The 21327-nt window shown below is 33.3% G+C and overlaps 1 protein-coding gene across 13 annotated transcripts in view; it reads left to right on the top strand.

The window, feature by feature from the left end:
• Positions 1-21327, top strand: part of ADGRL2 (adhesion G protein-coupled receptor L2) — a 295989-nt gene that overhangs the window by 114211 nt on the left and 160451 nt on the right. For all 13 annotated transcript variants that reach the window (XM_043877657.1, XM_043877661.1, XM_043877656.1 and 10 more), the window contains one exon: positions 16267-16439. In XM_043877657.1, coding sequence (XP_043733592.1) covers positions 16367-16439 — 73 coding nt within the window. In that variant the 5' untranslated portion in view covers positions 16267-16366. The remainder of the gene's footprint in view (positions 1-16266; positions 16440-21327) is intronic.

The following is a 21327-nucleotide window of genomic DNA, read 5'->3' as shown; positions in this document are numbered from 1 at the left end:
TATTTTCAATTAAGGAAGTGTTATATTTAATTGCTGTCATCATGGTGTGACTAATGAACTAGAGTACAGACATACTGGAGTAAACAGAAACCTAGTTAGAAGGTGTAGATGACAGTCCAGATAAGAGGCAATGGCAATAGACAGACTGGAAAAGTTTTGTAAGTGATGGGATAGAATTTGGCCACTGGTTGAATTCAGGGTAGAGGTAGAGCTAGGAATCAAAACCTAGGTTCTGCACGAGTCATTCATTCCCGCCATTAGCCTATTGAGAGCAAGGGAGGATGAACAAGCCCATTTTCCTGACCCTATTTTGAGGTGTGTGTATTATGCCTAAAGAATATCAGCTGTGCAAAAATTGCTTCAAGTTGATATGTATATTTTTAATGTGACGTGAAAAATTATTATTTTGCTTCCTTTAGATGTCTCTAAAAATATTCTTGAGTATATACCTGCATGTCTTTAAGAGATATTTATGTTTTTTCAAGTGCTGATTAAAGGGAGAACTTATTATGTGGATTTGAAACTACTGGTTTAGGTTTTTGGTTAATTTGTGTTTCATTTAGTTTTGTAGTTTCCTTCAGATTTTTTAAAAATTATTTTTTGTTTTATATTGGAGTATAGTTGATTTACAATGTCATGTTAGTTTAGGTGTATATTTGTGTTTTTATGAGGTGCTTTCAAAATAGTCAAGATTATAAAATTCAGCAATTATAATTTGGTTAGGGAGAAATCTTTATTTAATAGTGAAAGAGCTCTTTTGTCATGATTAGACTTGTTGAGATACTCTTTGTTTCATTGCATTTTAGTAATATTCTTAGTAGCTCCTTAACCAGCTAATTCGATATTCTTAGGTTTCCTTAGCTATCACCCTGCCCTTTTTTTTTTTAATTCATTGCAGTTTATCTGTATTTTAGTTTTCTGTTTCTCTAAATCATGAACTTAGATATTTATTCTGTTGGTACATAGGAAATTTCCCAGCTATGTCTTATTCATTATAAGAAGAATGAAATAATTTCCTCAGTAGCTTTTCCGTTATTTAGACCCAACAGTAACATTGAGGTTTTATAGCTGATCCTTTGTATCTTGTTAATTATGGGTGACAAGGCTGAACAACAACCAGAAGCGCCTATCAGCCCCAATCATTAGCAATTAACTTGGAGTAGCCTTCAATATATTTTTGAATAAACATTTATCATGGATGATAATGAAGATCACAATAAATTGCACTAGAACTTAACTAGCTTCTGAGTCCTCTTAGATATAGGAATTATAAGGATAATAATAAGTGTAATAAGTATAGGCTTGGTCTTTTGACATCTATTTTCATTCTTTAAATTTTATTTTTTCTCTCACTTTTCTTTGGCATGTTCCCTCTTATTCTTTTTCTTAAATCTGCCCAGAGGTTTTGAATATTTTTTATTATTGGTATTCTATTATTCTTGCTATCTTCCTGAATCTGGTATATCACTGACTGACCTGACTTTTATCAAAATTGATGTTCTCATTCTGAAAACAGGTAGTATTGATGTATACCCATCCGTCCACCTGTGAATATAAATTGTCTTTCTCATTTTACTCTTACAGTAAAGGTGCCTGATTGAATTACCATATGAAAACCATCCCAAGTAGGGTTTTTTTTGGTACTTCTTCTTCCTGACCTGCAATCATAGCTTCAAAATCCCTGCCCCCAAATCATCCTAAAGATTAGGTTCCTCCCATGTATTCACAGTTTTAAAAGGAAGTCAGTGGAGGGTATTTGTCAGAATTGTATCCTGGTATGAAGGCTGGCTTCCCACTCTTTTTCAGCTGCTGGATCAGTTATGCTGAAAACAGATTCACATTAAGGTAATCAACCTGAAATAAAGGGAGGTTAACTAAATGTGGTTATTGATACTGTGTTGTGAATTTTAAGATAAAATAGAAATGTTTTCAAAGACATCTTTAAAAATTTTTTTTTTAAAGATTTTTAATGGTCGTAAGATATGTAAGAAATTTTAACAAAATATTCTAACAAATCCATGGTGTAACCATCTACTCACTTAGCAACCTGTGAACAATAGCATTTAATATTTTATATAATCTTTTAGCAGAGGTGGCCCAAATTTTGGCATCAGATATTTTCTAGTATTCAAAGAGTAATTCTTCCACAATTTCTTCAGTGGGTAACTAGATATCACAGGTGGACTATCTTTACCTTTAATTTGAAATGATAGTTTTTTAGGGGGTGGTGGTGGTTGCTTTCCAGAATGTTTTCTAGTGACTAATACTGAAATCTGATTAAAATCTCATTGTGTTCTGGTATTCACAGCAGAAAACTACTCTAAATTGCATTATATGAAACTGAATAATAACTATGGTTTGATTTAAAATGTTAATAAAATTAAATTTGTAAATTGTAGTTGTAGGGTTTCAAGATTTTAAGTTAGTGAAATGCCAGAATGTTTTTATATTTAGTGTGGTTAGTATTATGTGAGAAGCTCATCTTCCCAAATTAGGACAGACATATATATTGTACCATTTACAGAGTCTTAATTATTAAAACTTGTTAAATTTCATATTTGATATTCAGACATCTTTCTGCAAACAAGCTGCTTAGATTTATTGTCAACGTTGTTTGACTTGTATATTAGTCAATTTAATTGCAAATGCTGGTCTGAGGAAGGGTGGAAAGTTAGGATTTAGAAGTAGCCATGGTTTTTCAACAGCTGCAGTAAATCAAAAATACTCAAAAGAAAGAAATCTGCAGGGCCGACCCGTGTGCATTATAGGCAATGTCAGATACCTTAATTGCAAACTAAGGCTGAAGTTTAATTCCCAGTGTGAAATTTACTGTTTTTTCATACAGAGGTGAGATATAAGCCCAAGATTGGTGTTGAATTAGAATGCTAATATCAGTCCTGTAGCTTTGGAGCAGAAAAGAGGTGTGGGTTTTAATTTTTTCATTCTTTGTTCTGAATGGTGATCACGTATATTATTGTACCTTTATATTGATCTTTATTTTAAAAAATAAACTTGTAAGAGAATTTCACCTTGGAAACAGTGTTTTCTCAAATTCAAAACATTGCTGGGAGAATTTGTAGATGTGGAAGCCCATTTTGTCAAAAATTTTTGCAAGAGAAAATGATCTTGCCTGTTTTTAGCGTACTTTGAACATAAATGTCAGATTTGTTTATTTACCTTGTCCTGTTTTATTTAAAAGCATATTTCTCAGATATACTTAATATAGTTTTATGTAATTGCACATTTTGTAGTACTTTTTAAAATTTTAAGTTGTTTTCAGTATTTTAATTACTGAATTTTCAAATACAGATGGCCCTTGATTTACAATGATTTGACTTAAGATTTTTCGACTTTACCATGGTGTGAAAGTGGTATGTGTTCACCAGAAGCCCTGCTTCAGATTTTGAATTGTGACTTTTTTCTGGCTAGCTGTACGCCCTACAATATTCTCTTGCTGCTGGGCCACGGCAGCAATCTGCAGCTCTTAACCACAATGACAAATACCTGTTCCTGTGCAGTCATTCCGTTTTCCATTTTCAGTACAGTATTTAATAAATTATATGAGATATTTGACATTTTATTATGAAATAGGCTTTGTGTTACATGATTTTGCCCAGTTGTGGGCTACTGTGAGTGTTCTGAGCACATTTTAGATAAGCTAGGTTTTTGTGTGTTAGTCGCTCAGTCGTGTAGCCTGCCAGGCACCTCTGTCCATGGGATTTCCCAGGCAAGACTATTGGACTCTGTCCTTGGAATTCTTCAAACAAGAATACTCAAGTGGGTAGCCATTCCCTTCTCCAGAGGATCTTCCCAATCCAGGCATTGAACCCTGGGTCTTCTGCACTGCAGATTCTTGACCATGCGAGCCACTAAGGAAGCTAGTTTAGACTAGGCTGATATATGATGCTCGGTAGGTTAGATGCATTAAATGTATTTTTGACTTAGATATTTTCAACTCATGTGTGTTTATAGGGATTTAATTAACCCCAGCATAAGTTGAAGGAAATCTGTATTTTAAAGAAGAACTTCATCATGGGATTGTTCTACTTGAGTTTGCTTGGGCCTAAGTTGTAGGTTTAGTTTTCCCACTAATAGTGGACCTTTTTGCTTCCTCACTCTTACAGTGAGGAGGCTTGGTGGTTTTTAAAACTTCCTTGAGGGAGTTTATTTGACTTCTATAAATGATAACATAAACTTATTTTATGCCAAACAGTGATAAATTCAATTTCTGAAAAAAAGCTATTTTTATTTTTTTGTGTCTTAAATTGGCAGTTCTTCAATATTTAATTAACGTATTTCAAAAAATGCTTAAAATTCCCTATTTTAAGAGATCTCTAAATTTGTTTCTCATTTAAAAATGTTGTTTCAACTTTATACTTCAGTTTCTGAGTTCATTTATTTTTCTTTATCTTCCTCAAATTGATTCTTGAACATTCAGTTTACTCATTCACCCCTTCCTTCCTCTCTCCTTTCTATTTACCTAATTTCTTTCCTTCTTTTCTGTTGAAAATATTTATTATATGCTATTTGCCAGGCATTACTCAGGCGTACCTGAACTGAGATTATAGATGTGAAAGCCATGTGTTCTATTTTCATTTAACGCACAATTTTGAAAATACTTCAGAAGCTTGTGATAGTGGTAGGCATATTGTATTTTGTACACAAATGGCCATATTCCTCTGGTGTGTGACATGGAGGCTGAGGGAAGGACAGAGGAAGATAGCTAAGTGATCGGCCTAAAATGAGTCTTGGAAGAGGAAGAGCAGTTGGCAGAAGGGATTCTAGGCAGAGGGAATATGCTAAGAGATGTGCAGAGGAGAGGATAAGCCTCCCATGCTCCAAAAATTACTTTATTTGTTAAAGAGGAAGAGTGGGAAATAAAGGATGTTCATTCTTAGGTTTAGTTGTTAGCCTAAAAAGACATCCATTAAAAATTATAGTAATTAACATCCATTAAAAGTTATAATAATCTTCCACATCATTGTATTGTACGGTACCAGATTCAATGCCTTGAACAGAGTATGTATCCTGGACATTTTTCTTTTTATTTGGTTTGGTTTGAAGAGACTTACATTGAAGAAAAATAAATATTGAAAATTTTTACAAAAGAGGTTTTAATGATAGTTTAAAAGCTTAATTGAACAGGAGTTATAAGCTAACCCAATCACTGTTATACAAATGGTACACATAGTGATTGTAGGAATTTTAAGAAAGAGGGTTTTTTTTTTTGTTTTCAGTTGGACGGGATCTTGTTGGCTTTATGGCATAGGTGGAAGTCTGTAAAGAATTTCCTTAGGTGGAAAGGAGGGGAATGTCTTCTATATGGGTGAAAATAAATCTTGAATAGAATTTGAAGGGCATGCTCAAAATCAAATAAGTTCGACAGAAATAAAGGGTTGAATTATTTTTGAAATTAGATCTCTTTGGGCTCTATTCCTGTTTTTTACTTTTTGCCAATTTTTAAAAAAACATTTTCCTTTTACCACTGCCCCTCCAGTCCCTCTATTGTTAAAACAGAGATACCAGGTTTGTTGTGATAAATTACAGTGAGATAATAATATATGTACTTAAGAGAAAATTTGCAAATCAGCACTTCTGAGATCTGCCTTTGTTAATTCACAACCCCAAGTATTTTTGTCTTATGTATAAAGTGATTTCTAGGATTAGTTCCAGTTTTACACATTTTTATGGTTTAGAGTGAAATTAGGAAGATTAATCTAATGGAAGTTGGCAAGCTGGTTGGAGGGCCAGAAATTAGCCAAGAAAGAAGTAAGGGCAGAGGGAATGAAAGGAATGAAAGGGGATTAAGATATCTCAGGGAAAAGAATCAATAAAATTGTGAGTGAATGAGTACTACCTGAAAATGAAGTAACTTTCATCTTCACAGCACTGTATTTTATCCTAACTTACAATGAATTCTTCAGAGGATTTTTTTGATTTTAAAAACTTTTAGAGACTGAGCTAATTTTGTGTGTGTATGTATCTGTGCATGTACTGGTACACTTAGTAAGCTTAGGTCAAAGGAAATCTGTTACTCCATAGTGCATGTGATTTTTTTTTTTTTTAATTTTACCATTTCACATTAATGTGTTTCTTTGTAAAGCATAAATGTATAATTCATGCTAAATCAGTATATTGGTCTAGAAGGATTTTTAGGAGACTAATAATGGTGTAGAGTCTTCTTTAATACGTATGACTATATAAAACATTACTAATGTTAACAGATGTTGCACTTTAATCCCCTAGAATGATTGTTTGGTACCAGCAGGAGATTTATTAAGCCTGAATTGTGTGAAATTGTGTGTGCATAAGCCGCTACTTAGATTGTAAAAATGCTATTGAAAACTGTTAAAAAGTTTTAGCTATAATTGGCAGAGAAGTATTAGCTGTGCTAAAAGAAGTATGATATATGGTTGACCCATGAGCCTTAACCTTTTTATCATTTATCTTCTTGTATTAATGTCACTAAATTATTAATTCATGAGTCAGGGTGGGAAGTGTGAAGGCACCATTTAAATGTGTGGCAAATTTATCCTTATCGCTAGAGACATGAAAAAAAGTCATTTTGTGTTATCTGTAAAATGGAAAGGACATTTTGAAATTTCATTTACAGTAATCCACTTCACTTCCAGTAAAACACCTAGATTATTACTACCATAATATAATGCTCTTATTAAAAATTTGTAACCTTCTCCACTCTTTTGTCTTATATATAATATTGATAGAAAAGTTTAGCCTTCATGTATTTTAAATGTGATACCTATTAATTGTAGCTTAGAAATATTATTCTTTTTTTTTTTTAGAAATATTCTTATGGTATGTTACAGTGTACCTATTCAATTTCAAGAAATATTAGATTGCAGAAAATAAAAGTATTTACTATAATAGTAGCAGTTAAATATTGACTGGGAAGAGACTAGATACAGGGAATTGGAAAATTCTAAAAATACTTTTGTTCTAAAAGAAATGTATGTATGTATTGTGACATCATAATTTTTTGGAGTAAGATTGGTGATTTTGGTTTTGTAGAATTTTTAGCTTTACAGCAGAAATTGAAGAAACTAGAATTTAGTAGTTACCTTTTGAATACAGTATGGGACTGAGATCTATCCAGTATTTCATATGACTGAATAACAGTGCTGACAGAAATTTCACAAGTTTGAAGCCACTTTTACTGACAGCTATTTGAAACCATCATACTAGTGGTAGAATACCTCAAGGGTCCTTGTCTAAACCTCGTTATTTTTCAGCCTCCCATTACTTACTGTTTTGATTGGTTTTACCTTCTCCCCTGCCAAAGTAGTGAGATATAGGTTGCTGTGGTAATGCCTTTCATTTTCCTTTCTGGAGTTTCTCCCCAGTCACTGTATGCTGTCCTTCCGGCTCTGTCACACACACATGGAAACACTGATTTGTTTTGGTCAGGATAATGCCGCTTTATTTTGTTTTTCGTGTTCCAACATGGTTAATTTATCTTTATATTAACATTTAAATCTTTCTTAAAATGATAGGCTGAAGTCAGTTTGAATATTTTGGTAGACATTGATATTGATCAGTTCATTATTTGACTGAACTGCATTCAGTTATCCCCGTCTTGTATGGGAGCAAGAGTTGGTAAACTGGCTGGCAATTTTTATAGTAAAGTTTATTGGCACTCAGCCATGCCCATTCATTACACATTGTCTATGGCAGGTTTTGTGCTATGGAAGCAGAATTATATAGTTGTGACGGAGATGCTGTGGTCCTTAAAGCCTAAAATATTTACTTATCTGTTCCTCTACAGAAAAACTTTTCCTGATCTCTACTTTATAATATCAGTCTATATAATTTCTTGCTTCTAATCTTTCTGAGCATAATGGGATATTATTGATAATTTTTAGATTAAGAGATTTGAAGAATTACTGATTATCTTTGGTAATTATTAAGCACAGTGTTTGCTTTATATGTGGAGGAGTGACCGGAAGTATATTTTTCTCAAATATCAGTATTCTGATTAGGAAGAATTATAAAAAAATTGCTGAAATGCTGCGAAAGTACATGTTTTACCAAATAAGAGTCTTGACAGGTAATTCAAGCTTCTAGTCAGTTTTTCTCAGCCTTTTATAAGCAATATTTCTTTCTATTAAACACTGTTTTATTCCCACTTTAATGTTACCTGAAATTTTAATAGAGATTATAAAATTATATTTTAAAGTTGAAAATCCCTCTTCTAAAAACCACATACCTCCCTCACTCCATGAGTTTAGTAACTAAGAAGCACTGAAACATAAAGTTGTATTTTAATTTTATAATGAACTAGTTTTTGTTTTTATTTTTTTTAAATATTCAACATTTGTTCAAAATAAGTTAGTCCATGCTGTTTCTTAATCGTGTCTATAAATATTTTTCTTGCCTTCCCCTACAAGTCTTTGAATGGTCTTTAGAGATAAGACCTGTCGGCCACGTAGAATCTCAGTCTAACACTGGAAGTAAGAGTCTGTTCTGTTCATTCACTTAAGCTACAGCTTTATTTCTAATGTTGTTAATGAAGTTAGTTTTCAAAAGTAAGTGATGTATTCTTTTTTCCTACCGCTCAATAAAATACTGTTATTTTGAGTGTTGCTTGTGCACACAGAACATAGAGTATGGAATGCAGGGTTTCAGAACAATGACCTTGGTTAAGGCACAGGAACGTGCCTCTTTTGGAAGAAGTCCCTTCCGTCATCTTGCTGTTGATCATGTGTAGTTTTCCCACAAAGGCGATGATATTGGTTGACCCAAGTATGCAAGGTACACAAGGCTTTCAAGGGAAACACAAGTTCAAAAATTTTATCTCTTCTCTTTCATAACTTTAGTATAAAGTATCTTTATTACCATTAAATTTTGGGGAGTTTAGCAGTTATTAATGCATATTTGGGGTCTTAATCATTTTCTAATGCATTTAATTATCCTTGGAAGACTAAACTTTTTGAAAGTGGCAATCATATCTTCATCTGTTTTATGATCCCTTTAGAACCTAACACAGGACCAGTACATAAATATAATAATGAATAGGTAATACTCATTTCAGTATCAAAAATATCTAGAATGTAATCACTAGATAATCATTGGCTTAAACTGACATACATGCAATTTTATTGTTAACATTATTTTATTTTAGAATTGCAAGTTGAGATGACAGTATATATGCTGACATAGCTTGCAGCTGAGTTTTATCATTTATTGATTACAAAAGGCAATGTGCTATATACTTCACAAAATTTTCTTCTGCTTCTCATCACGTATTCTCTATAGTTAATTTTTCATTTTTAAGTTCATTTGACATACTTTACTCAGATTACCTCATTACATTTAAGAAACCCCTGATGGTGATATTGATGATCTAATATATGGCAGATCCTGGGTCATTATTATTTCATTTAGTGGTTATATATATAGACCAAGAGGGAATCTGAATATTGATTCAGAGAATGGCTAGTAACAATGATTAATGAACAAAGGATCCAGTGTAGTTAGCTGAGTATAAGATTGCATCTCATGAGCAACATTGAATTTTTTATTTTCTGTTTGCATGAACAGTGATGAGACCATAATATCATAGATGCTAACATTAAAACGTTCTTTCCATGACTATTATGATTCATTGTTAATTCTATTTGATGAAATACTTAGGTTTGTAATTTGACTTGTAACCAACTTCTCAGGTATTTTGGTTCATAAGACTCATCTGTCCAGAATAATTTGTTAATTTATAATATATATTGTGAGTACTTTAATTAGCATTAAAAATGAATAAAATTAAGATGGCTCACTGGAAATACTAAAAATTAACATTTAGCTATCATTACCTGAGGGATGTTAGTTTTACTTATGTAAACATTTTGAAAATCAACTCATTATTCTTTTGGTATTTCTTCACTTTCATAATCCCAAAATGACTTTGTTCTATTTCTATTTTTGATTCCAAAGGGAAAGATAATGAAACACACAAAGTGAGTAGGTTTATCTGAACTACTTAATTAGTGACAATAGTGGTTGTAGACCATGGTCTTATATCCCAGTCCCGTTACTATTTACTGTCCTTGAACAGGTTAAGTATTCTCATTTTAAGGGAAATTGGGGATGATAATTTGTATTTCCTCAGGATGTTGTGGAGATTTCATGAAATAATATAAGTAAACTAATCTGTGTAGTCTAACTATCATTTTGGAGGAACCTACCTATGTGCCAGGCAATTGTAGCATTTTATTTAGAAAAGGTTATTTTTGAGCTAAAATGTAATCTCGCTGAGGGTTAGGAGTTTTGTCTCTTTTGTTTCTCAGCACTTACCATGTCATATATCTTGTTAATGTTTGCTGAATGAATAGTTTAGCACCTAAGGAAGAATGTCCTTGTAATTAGCCTTGATTGGAATTCAGGCTCTGCTACCTGCTAGCTGAGTGACTTCCAGTAATGGAATTTCTTTTCTGAGCCTCAGAATTCTGACTCTGACCTTTAAATATTGACCTTTATATAGGGGTTAGTGATATGTGTCTGATACAGTATTTCTTTTGCATATGAGCATAGTAGGTGCTCACAGAATATTTCTGTCCATAGTACCTGTAATTTATATTCAATTCATAAAAGTTGCATGAAATTTCTAGATAATTAGAAAGTTAAGAAATAAAATGTCAATTTTGGAGAGGACTGCTGTTTAAAGATAGCTTTCCCTTTCCCCCAGATTGGGGAAAACACTAAATTCTACATTGTAGGTATACTGCAATTTAACAATAAATACAAAATATTTTAAACAAATGGACTTATGCTTTTTTTTTTGTTGCTGTTGTTAGGGGAAGCCATCAACTTTCTTGTTATATAAGGTAATATTTTGAACGGGGCTTGTAGTGTCATTTTTTTCACTCTTCTTTTGAAACTTCATTTGCAACTTTATGTTCAGTCATAAAATGTCCCCTGCATTGGTTTGAAAATGACAGCCATTTGTTTTTATTATTTCAAATGGAAGCATTTTAATGAAGAGAATGGCAGACTGCCCTGGTCTGTGCCTCCAAGTGTCCTCAGGTACAAGCCTCTTGTGCCTGTTGAGCATGACTCCTGGATATTATAGCAGATAGCAGGTGTAATTTACTGGAGCGTTCCTGAACTCTTTTCTGCTGCTCCTCTGATAGGAGAATCTATGTCTTCACAATGCAGAAGACTCAATAAAGACCAAAAATGAATGTTAAGGGGACTTTAAAATAAATAGTTTAATGAAAGTACTGTATATTTGATACCTGCAGAAATGAATCAGAGAAAGATAGTGGCAACTAGTGGTTGGCCACATGGTTTTAAAATGCCTGTTAGCATTTCCAGCCCAGCCCTATCCTTGTGAAGGGAAAGAAAATAAACTCAAATGGAAAATAACATCAAACGTCTGGAGTTAAAAAAAGGCTTTCTGATTAGTGATAACAGGGGTTTACTTCGACAGCTTACTGAAAGAAAACTCCCAAGGGTGTCCATGTTTTCTCCTCTATTCAAAAGAAGGGGAATTTCTGTAATTTATTTTTCATTTTCTAAATCTTTTCAGTGGGGGCAGAATGGGGTTGATATCATCCTGTTGTTTTGGTAACTATAGTTTTGATAAAACATAGAAGAGCAGCTTTTATTTGCTAGTAAATTCTGTCCCATAATGATTATAATTTTATAGCACAAATTAGATCAGAAAGACTGATTTTGTGCAGAAATCTTTAGCTCTCATTTAGAGTTGACATACATTTAGTGCTTAGAATTTCATGCTTACCCAAAGCATTAATGTTTCATTTTACACAGCATTAGTACATGATATCAAGGATGGGTAACTTTGTTAGGTCTCCCGCTTAGATGGCTTTCTTTTTCCTGTTCTCATGCTTTTGGTTGTTTGGGATTAATACCCAGTGTTCACGATAGTTCAGTGTCCATGAGAACTATTGTCCAAAGATAAAGCTTTAGATACGAATCTTTATAGTGGCTCTGCACTTAATAGGATATCAACCTCAGTTAACCATTTTTAGAAAAATTTAAATTATCTTTTTTTTTTTTTCTCATTGATTTGAAGCATGCTATATCCTGCTTCTGTCATTGAGCTTTTCAACAAATGGATTTTATTTGTTCTATTTTTGCTAAATAGATGTCAACATATATAAAGTTAAGTATGATTTTTTAGTAATGTAACATAAATACAGAGATACTAAAATTGATTAATAGTATTTCTTAAATTTGCTGACAATTTAAGGCATGAGATGTTTAATGCAGCTAATAAATATAAGCAGGTTACTATCTGAATGGCTATGGGTAACTGTACTTTGTATGTAGTGTATAAAACATTGAGGACTGTTGGGTTGTAAACAGTTCTGAGGCATGCTCCTGGAAGTTGTTGAGCTTTGAAAGGTTTAGTAGTAATGATGCATTAATTGACTTTTTACCTGGTAGAGTAATAGGATACTTCCTTATAAAAAAAAATCTTGACAGAGGTTTGGTAGACAGTGTCATGTATTTATAGAAACAAGGTTAGGACGAAATTGTTTGAATCTGAATTTGAAAGGATAAGGATAAGAGTCATTTATAATTTAAGTAGAAATGCTCTGTTTCAGTTTTTATTAAGAAATGTACTGCTGCTTAGCATTATGAGGGGTTTCATCTGTGCGTTATGCCATCATAGTCCTATTTTTTCCCTGAAGTTCTTGGGAAGGGTAAGAAATATTGTTTTTTAGTATGAGGAATCCCTTAATCTTTTCTGTTTGTTCAAAGAAAGTGTAATAGCCTTTTCCTGGTTTTGTTCCTTTTTTTTTGTTTTGCGTTGTGAGACACTTACTGAGCTGCCTTTTGCAGGTAATTATAGAGTTTGAAGGACAAGTCTGTTGGCTCCATCTACGCCAGTGAGAATCTTGTGGCTCCAGTTTGATTTAGGAGCAGTGTTTTCTTGGGACTAATTTCACTATGTTTGATTATTTGACAAACATTATATGACTAGTGTTTGATTATTTATTCATTCTGTCCTTAGCCAATTATGGTCTGCTAAGTATTTCAATTTTCATTGACATTTTTAAATGGAAGGTTGTTTTTCATTTGAATGACAGCAGTAAAATCTTTTGATTGTTTTCAAAATTGCATTTAAAGCTTGAACTTTTGAAAATAATTTTATTTGATGTGAAAGTGATTGGCTGTACGCAGTAGAATGAGAATAATCAATTTGATATTCTTTTACTCATTGAACAGACAGATGGACGGACCTAAGCTTTATTTGTGTGGGAAAAAAAAGCCATGAATTTATTACATTTTGGAATCTCTTTCGGTTAGAAACAGTCATTTATACTAAGTCTTATAATTGACTAAAGTGTATTTTTAAAATTGTGTTTCACATTTAAACCTCAGGAATACATTGAAGTTTTAGCACAGTTAAATCAGTTCATGAAATGTTCTATCCTGGCCAGAGACCGCAAAAGAGGTCTGGGTTGTGTGGTTTCCTCCTCCTTTTCCCTTAACTAACAGAGGTTTTCCTATCCTGGCAGCTGTTTCCTACAAAGCAGTCATCAGTCCCTGATTTCTTCTTTCTATTTCTTCCCACAAACAAGGACTCTTTCAAATAGCCAGTGACCAAAGACAGACTGATCTTGAGTTGCTTGAAGAAAGTGGAAATGTGTTCAAGAGTTGTGCATGTAGGCAAGCCGCCCATATGCATTAGTTCATTGAGATAAAAGTACCTATTACAACCAAAATCTGGAGAGTCAGGATTCTTTGCTTGAACTGGGAGCATTCCAAAGGCTGACTTAATTACTGCAAGTAACATTAATGCACCTCTTCCACATATTAAAATTATTCTAATTGCTTGATACAATGACTGACCAGTCTGTGGGATTTAAGAAACTGTTCGTGATTGGGCTTTTAAATGTGACAGGCCATGAAATTATCCGACTTCTGTCTGTGCTTTATATAAAATAGCTTGTAGTTTTAAGGCAGGCACTTTGTACAGCAGTTGTAAATGAAACATTTACTTTTGGTTTTGTCTTTTGAATAGTCTTTGGGAGCTCAGAGTGAAAAATGAATAGAGAACCAGCCAGTTTTGCAGGGTTGTATTCCATGTGTTCTCTATGAGATTAATTTTTGATGTATCTTTTTTCTTTGTGTATTTTTGGCATATTGAGGAGGAAGTTTGCTTTTCCTTTTGTTATTGTTTTATTTCTGAGAAAATCTGAGGTGTTCTTAGAACTAGATAAGCCAGTTCTGATTCCTCTCATTAGGATGCCTAATTTTGTCTTCATGGATTTTAGAGAGAGCTGAAAAAACTAGGTTGGTTATGGATCATGGAAGTGTATATAGGGAAGCAGCTTTATCGCAAACTATAGGCATGATAAAATAAACTCATTATAGACTGTCTTGCTAATTCCTTTTGTAGTTCTATGAATCTTAATATATAAACACTAGATAATAGCTTCAGATTAATTTTTTATGTTCTTTCTGGTATGTTTGTTGGCAAAGCAAGATAGTGACTTTATAGCTTGATCAGTGTTCCAAACCATTTAGAATCTGACTCTTTTTCCATAGAAGTTACATGGTAGGGAACTGATAGTAGAATATAGTGAGCTGCTATAATAGAATCACATATGCTGCATTAAGGGGTTTCCCAGGTAGCTCAGCTGGTAAAGAATCTCCCTGCAATTCAGGAGACCCTGGTTCGATTCCTTGGTGGGGAACTTCCCTTGGAGAAGGGATAGGCTACCCACTCCAGTATTCTTGGGCTTCCCTGATGGCTCAGATGGTAAAGAATCCACCTGTAATGCGGGAGACCTGGGTTAGATCCCTGGGTTGGAAAGATACCCTGGAGGAGGACATGGCAACCTACTGAGTATTCTTGCCTGGAGAATCCCCATGGCCAGAGGAGCCTGGCGGGCTGCAGTCCTTGGGGTTGCAAAGAGTCGGACACAACTGAGCGACTTAAGCATAGCAGCATGATGCATTAAGCACGTAGCAAATTCAGAATACCTTAACTGCTGTGAAATGAAAAGCTCAACATTATCTAGGGGAAATTTGGTTTTTTAAATTTTCTTTATGCTTTAGAGATAGCATCTAAATTATGTAAGAGTTCATTTTGAGTTATAGACACAACCTCATAATGTGGGTAGGTATACCCATTACTGCTTCACTTTAAAAAACTATTTGCAAAAGGTTAAGGAGAGCTTGGGAAAACTTTACAGGAAGAATTTGTAATTTCTTTCTGCTCAGATGCTAGATGAGGAGGCAGGCTATGTTTGGGAAGTGCCTTCATAGTGTGTATATTGTAAGGCTGGTACTTACTCTGACTCCTCATGCTATGCTAGAAAGGAGTAAAACACTGCTGTAGAACCTAGCAAATGATCTGGTTTCATGTGATCCTGGGAACGTAGAAATGCTGATTAAATCACACCTGAGTTTTTGTATCCTCTTCATTTGAAGAACTGGGCACTTAAAGGCTAGTCAGAATTAGACTTGGCTCTTCGTTTTAGTAATGGTGATGCAAACTTGGAGATATATAACCATTATGGTCTAGGTTTTCTTTGGGTCCAGTGGATGGGTTAAACTATTCAAGGACATGGGTTTGACCTTACTAAGTTTTGCTGTAAGAATAACTGATATATGAAAATCTAAAACTTTAAATATTTAAGAGACAGTCAATCACATTATTAAATGATTCCTATGAATAACTAGCAGTCAGATAAATAACAGTTTGCAGTATAGTGTTCGGAATGCCATAATTACATAAGCTACAACCGTATATTAAAAATTGTACACCATTGAGTAGAAAAATAAACTGTTTCATTATATCTGTAGTCTACTTTACTAGATAATAGGATAAAATAGTAGATAATACTGCTGTTACCATCACTAGAAGCAAAGTATATGTATTAATGAAATTTTGTTGGAGGTATTGTATTAATATATTAAAGCTGGTAAAATGACTACTGTGTGGCATTGAAAGACAGTTATTTATTCTGGAATAACTTTAATCTTTCCAAGAAAAATTCATCTTTGGGAATTTATTTAACTACTATGTGCATTCATATGCTCTGATTACCTTTAATTTGGGGGGCTTTGCTTGTTTTCAGAATGCAAGGCTCAGATATCTAGTGTATAGGAGTAGTTTCCTGTTGAATATAGAATCAAAATATATGACTTTTTTTTATACTTCTGAGAAGGAGAGAAGAAAGGTTGGAAAGAGGGGAGTTGTTGCTATTGTTTTTTCATTTTTTGTGACATTGCAGGACCATAGAGTAAATGATGGATTTGTTTGTTTTTCAGATATGAGGATCAATGATGCAGACTGCTGGGTTCGATGAAGCTGGGCATTTATAACTAGATTCATTAAGGAATACAAAGAAAATATTTAAAGGGATCAATAATGGTGTCTTCTGGTTGCAGAATGCGAAGTCTGTGGTTTATCATTGTAATCAGCTTCTTACCGAATACAGAAGGTAAGATACAGTTTAAATTTTTACTTTTTAAGTTCAGGAGAACTTAAAATATTCAATCTTTTTTTTTAATATATATATAGGAGTGACTAGAATGAATATTTTTTATTATTTTAGAATTAAGCATTAAATAAATTTCCTGAATATCATATTCTTTTTCTGATGATTGAATTTTTTTTTACATAGCTGTATATTATAGAAAGTGCTAGAAGTCTAAATTTACATTTTGCATATATTTATAAATATAATCATCATATATAATGCTGAGAGAACTAACCGAAAGCTTTGCTTTGGTATATATTTTGCATTTATTGACTAAATTTTTCCAGTAAAATTGAAAATATTTCATGATAACTCTTTCATTTCATCTTTAGTTTTGTCTGCTTCTTAAGTGTGTGGTCATTGTTCTAAAACTTAAAAATATTTTTTTTTTAAATTTTCTGGAAAAAGTTGTTTTTTTATTAATGTTTCCTTTCTCATGTTATCTTTTTGAAGACAGACCTGATTTTTGAAGAAAAGAATACACTTAGAGTGTTAATGAACTAGTTGAAACCATAATTACTATATGGATTTTCTGGTATCCATTATTTTTTTAGTCTTACATATTATTTCCATGTGAAAATAACACTCTTTCAGGTGCTTTTTTACAGAGTAGGTCAGAAGTTAATGTGGCACTAAAATATGTTAATTTTATGGCTAGTTGGTAGTGGTAGTCATTGTATTCAGTATGTAAAATCTGTGAAAGAAATCTACAGTCTCTGAGAAATGCATGTAAAATGTAATGGATTTTTTTGTCACAGTTAAGTATTCTTGATGAAAATGTCTTAGAATTTTAAAATTGGCTGTATATGTACTTTTAAATGGTCCCATCCCATTTATACCTATTAATAAAATAATAGGTGGGAAAAAAAGAGGCATACTTTCAACTAATAGATTGTAGATTATCATTCCAGTGTCTTTGTAATAAGCTTCAAAACATTAGCTTTTTCTGTTCTAGCCCCTACTTTCAGTATATTGATATAACTTAATAATATAATTTAGATAAATAACGAGAAAAATTTTAAAATAAGAACTTCTGTGTTCAGGAAGTAAATAATGCTCATCTGGGTTTAAGTCACACATGAAAGTTGCAAATAGGTTAGTATTTTATTTTCAGAAGATATTGCTCTTTACATCAGAATTGAAAGATACATGAAATCTAACATTAAAATGTAGTGTCTGAATGAATAGTACTGTAATTATAAACAACGAGCAGAAACTGAGTTGATAATATCAATCTCTGGCTTGAAATTATGAAAATCTTGTGTGTCGTGTATAATTTTGCATCTGTATTTTGGGGGGGAGGAGAAGAACTAACTGAATTCCTGCTGTTATGTTTGAATGTTTTTATAGATTTAAAAAGATTCCAGGTGTGGATCAATGGCTCATTAGTCCACATAATAAAAAAATTTCCGATCGAGATGAGACCACTTTACTGACACAGTTGCTTAACTCAGCAGGGGGCTAGCAAACTAGCAACTTTTTTAGGAGATACTGCGGTTTCATTTTTAGTGTCACCTATTAGGTCAGGATTCATATCTGCTGTTAAGAGAATTTCATTTTTTGGTGCATGAGGCCAGGGTATGTTACTTTTGAAGCAGTTCCCTCCTACAGGTAAAAAGAACCTGGGAGGAGCCACACTGCTGGCTGTGAGTACACACAGCTACTGCGCACCGCACTGTTAACAACGCTGTTCCCGTGTCACATGGTTTTGTCTTAGAAAAAGTTTTATGTGACGTGATAGACCTTTATTGCCAGCCAGCAGATAATGCTCTGTGAACACCTATAGAGAAAACCTATCAAAGTTAGGTATGAGAGCACAGGAAAGAAGATATAAAGTAACCTTTTAGCTGTTGAGTTTCTTTGGGTCCCTTACCTGATTGTTACCTTTTTAGATCTTACAGAGATGAGCACTTTTTGTGTCAGCTCCTGAATCTTTGCTGATAAACTCAGATAAGGCTTTTTAGGTGGTTTCTTCCCTCCTTCCTCATTTATTGCGTGACTAAATTGAGCCAGTTGTTTAGGGTTCAGACCTGGGCAAGTCACGGTCCCTTCTCTTGAGGAGCTTGTGGTCTTGTGCGGAGGTCTAAACCTCAAATAACTACTGGCGGTCTGCAGCAGGCAGAAAAGTGCTTGCCGAGGGACCCATGATAGCCTTTCCAGTATTTAGCCTGCTTTTGCCAATCTTCTGATTTTTCGGTAGAAACCAGACATTAGATTTTTAAGTAGTAGCAACTAATTTAGACTTAAAAAAAAAAAAATGTCTGTGTTTTGTGTTCAGCCAGGGACCGTGCCTTCCTTTTCAAGGCTTTTTTCTCTTCTGTTTACAGAAGTGTTTTACCTTAGTATATAATTTTAAAGACTTAACATACTTTTAGATTGGTTTTACATGTCTATATATGAAAGGTAAATTTCCACATATGCAAGAAGGAATTACATATTTGTTCTCAGTCCAGGCATATATTACAGTTGTGTCATGTTTTGTGTGCATGTTAAAGAGCAAATCACTAAGCTTATTTTTGTGTTTTTACCATGGAAAAAGCTAATTATATAAAGGTTTAATTGCTAGAATTAGCTTATCTTATGTTGCTATCTGTCTCCATTTTTTTTTATCAGCTAGTGTTTAATAGAGTAAAGTTTCATCCATTAAAATTTACTGATTTTTGCAAAGTAGGAACAATATTTCATTGTTTATCCTTGCAGGTCTTTCCTGTGTATTTTTGAAAGTTGTGTTTAAAATTTTCAAGAAAAATGATTATAAAAAACCAGAAAATACTCTGTAAGTTTTTTTTTAGAATTTATTTTACTCCCGGAGAACTAACCTCAAGCCTTTCAAAAGTCAGTTTTTATAAGACTAGTAACCCCCTGTGGAATCATGTATCAGTAAGTAGGAAAGTAAATTGAATTTTTGTGTCCTAGAGAATTAAATTATGCTATATAATGGAGCCCCTAGCAAGTATAAGTCAAGAATATATGAAGGCTTGCCAAAGTGACAAGTTACAAATAATAGCAGTTCTTCAGCAAAATAGGCAATATGGATATCAGGTTGAGTTCTTTATGCAGTGAGTATGTAATTAGATTTCATTAGTTGAAATTTCAGTTAATTAACTCAGATTATATTGTTGCTTATTTCAAAGAAACTATTATGCCAGGTATAAACTAAATGCCAGATATGCCAGATACAGCTTCAGATATTTATATACATACACACACACACACACACACACAGAGTAAGAAAATTTAAGAACATAGCTGTAGAAATAGTATCCTAGCAGCTTTTATATTTTAAATTTTCTAAGAACATTTTACAGTGACTTTTGTGTCAAGGATGTCTCAGTAAAAAATGTTGGCTGTAGAATCTAGGTAGGTGGCAGGAAAAAAGTTGATCTAGGGGTCACATATGAATTTTAAAAGGCCCATAAATATTTTTTCAGACCTCTATTTATTTATTCCTTTTAATCTTTCATTCTTTTATTGGTACATACTTATAATGAGCTGTTCAGAATTTATATTTACACACACACACAAAGTCACCTTCACAAGTGCAAGGATCTTTTTTGTTGTTCATCGACATGCAAGTGACTACAACAATGCCTGACTTATGGTAAGCAGTTACTCTATATCCATCACGTGAATAGCATAAATCTTTAAAGAGGGTCATGGTCTCAATAAGTTGAAAGCTTTAAACAGTTGTAATAACAGAGTGATAAGTGCCATGATGGTGATATTTCAGAAGCATTGGGATAAAGGGTAGTTGAGTGGGTATGTGTCTGGAAATGCTTCTAGCCTGAAGTGATGTTGATTCTTGAGCTGAATCTCAGTATGAGCTGAACAAGCTTGGTAAAGACAATCGTGAGCATGGTAGTAGAGAAAAAACCAGCATAGAGAATAGCATGGATGTGGGATAAAGTATTGCAGTGGTTCTTAAACTTGAGGAGCAGATGAATCACCTAGAAGTTCTTGGGTGGAGCCCACATATTTGCATTTCTGACAAATTTCTGGGATGAGGCTGATGTTGCTCAGCATCACACTTAAGAACCACTGTGATATTATATATGTGTGGGTGGTTGAGGTAAGCTATATGGCAACATGGGTGTGGATATAAACTAACTTTAAAAGGTTTTTTTCAGAAAAAGTTATGATTTAATTCACTGTGATTCAGAAGTGGTAACCAGTTATGTATACATTTTCATATGATTCTTTATCCTTCTGATCAGGCTCCTTGGGCATAATTTTAGGCTTCAAAAGGGGATTTTATTTTATTTTTTCTCTTTTTAAACATTGTACTGAGAAAGAAAACAAGTGGAAAATTGACTCCAGATTGAAAAAAACAATACATTTTCTGTTAAGGGTGAATGTTATATTTTCAACACTCGTAACCCCTTGCTTCAGTTTGTCTCTTCTCATTGTTATAACATTTTTCTTTTTTGTTGTTGTTGGGCTTCACTACATGGCCTGGCCATGATAACATTGAATTGACCTACTGTAGGGACTTTAGATTTCCCAGTCTAGCAAAATTGAATACTTTTGTTCATTTCAGAACATGTGATTAGTTTAAAGCTAGGAGGTAAATTTTCAGCAAGGTTCATGGGGATTTCGCTGTACGACTCCTATTAAACTTAATGGGAGTTATAACTCCCATTAAATTAATAGGAACTGTACCATATATCTGTGTTCACTGCATGGCAAATATAACTTTATTTTTTTAATTTGCAAATTAAGTAAATTAACACTGATTTGAAACAAAGCATTTTTAAAAATGATTTTATTTATATTTTTAGTGCAGATGAATGTGATTTTATTCCTCAAGAAAGTATCTAACTGTATTGCTCTTAGTGAGTAAAGTCATTCA

Source organism: Cervus elaphus, chromosome 20 (assembly GCF_910594005.1).
Source record: "Cervus elaphus chromosome 20, mCerEla1.1, whole genome shotgun sequence".
NCBI classification, from domain to species: Eukaryota; Metazoa; Chordata; class Mammalia; order Artiodactyla; family Cervidae; genus Cervus; species Cervus elaphus.
The sequence above is the reverse complement of the archived record's forward strand: the minus strand, read 5'-3'. Positions and strand labels throughout refer to the sequence as shown.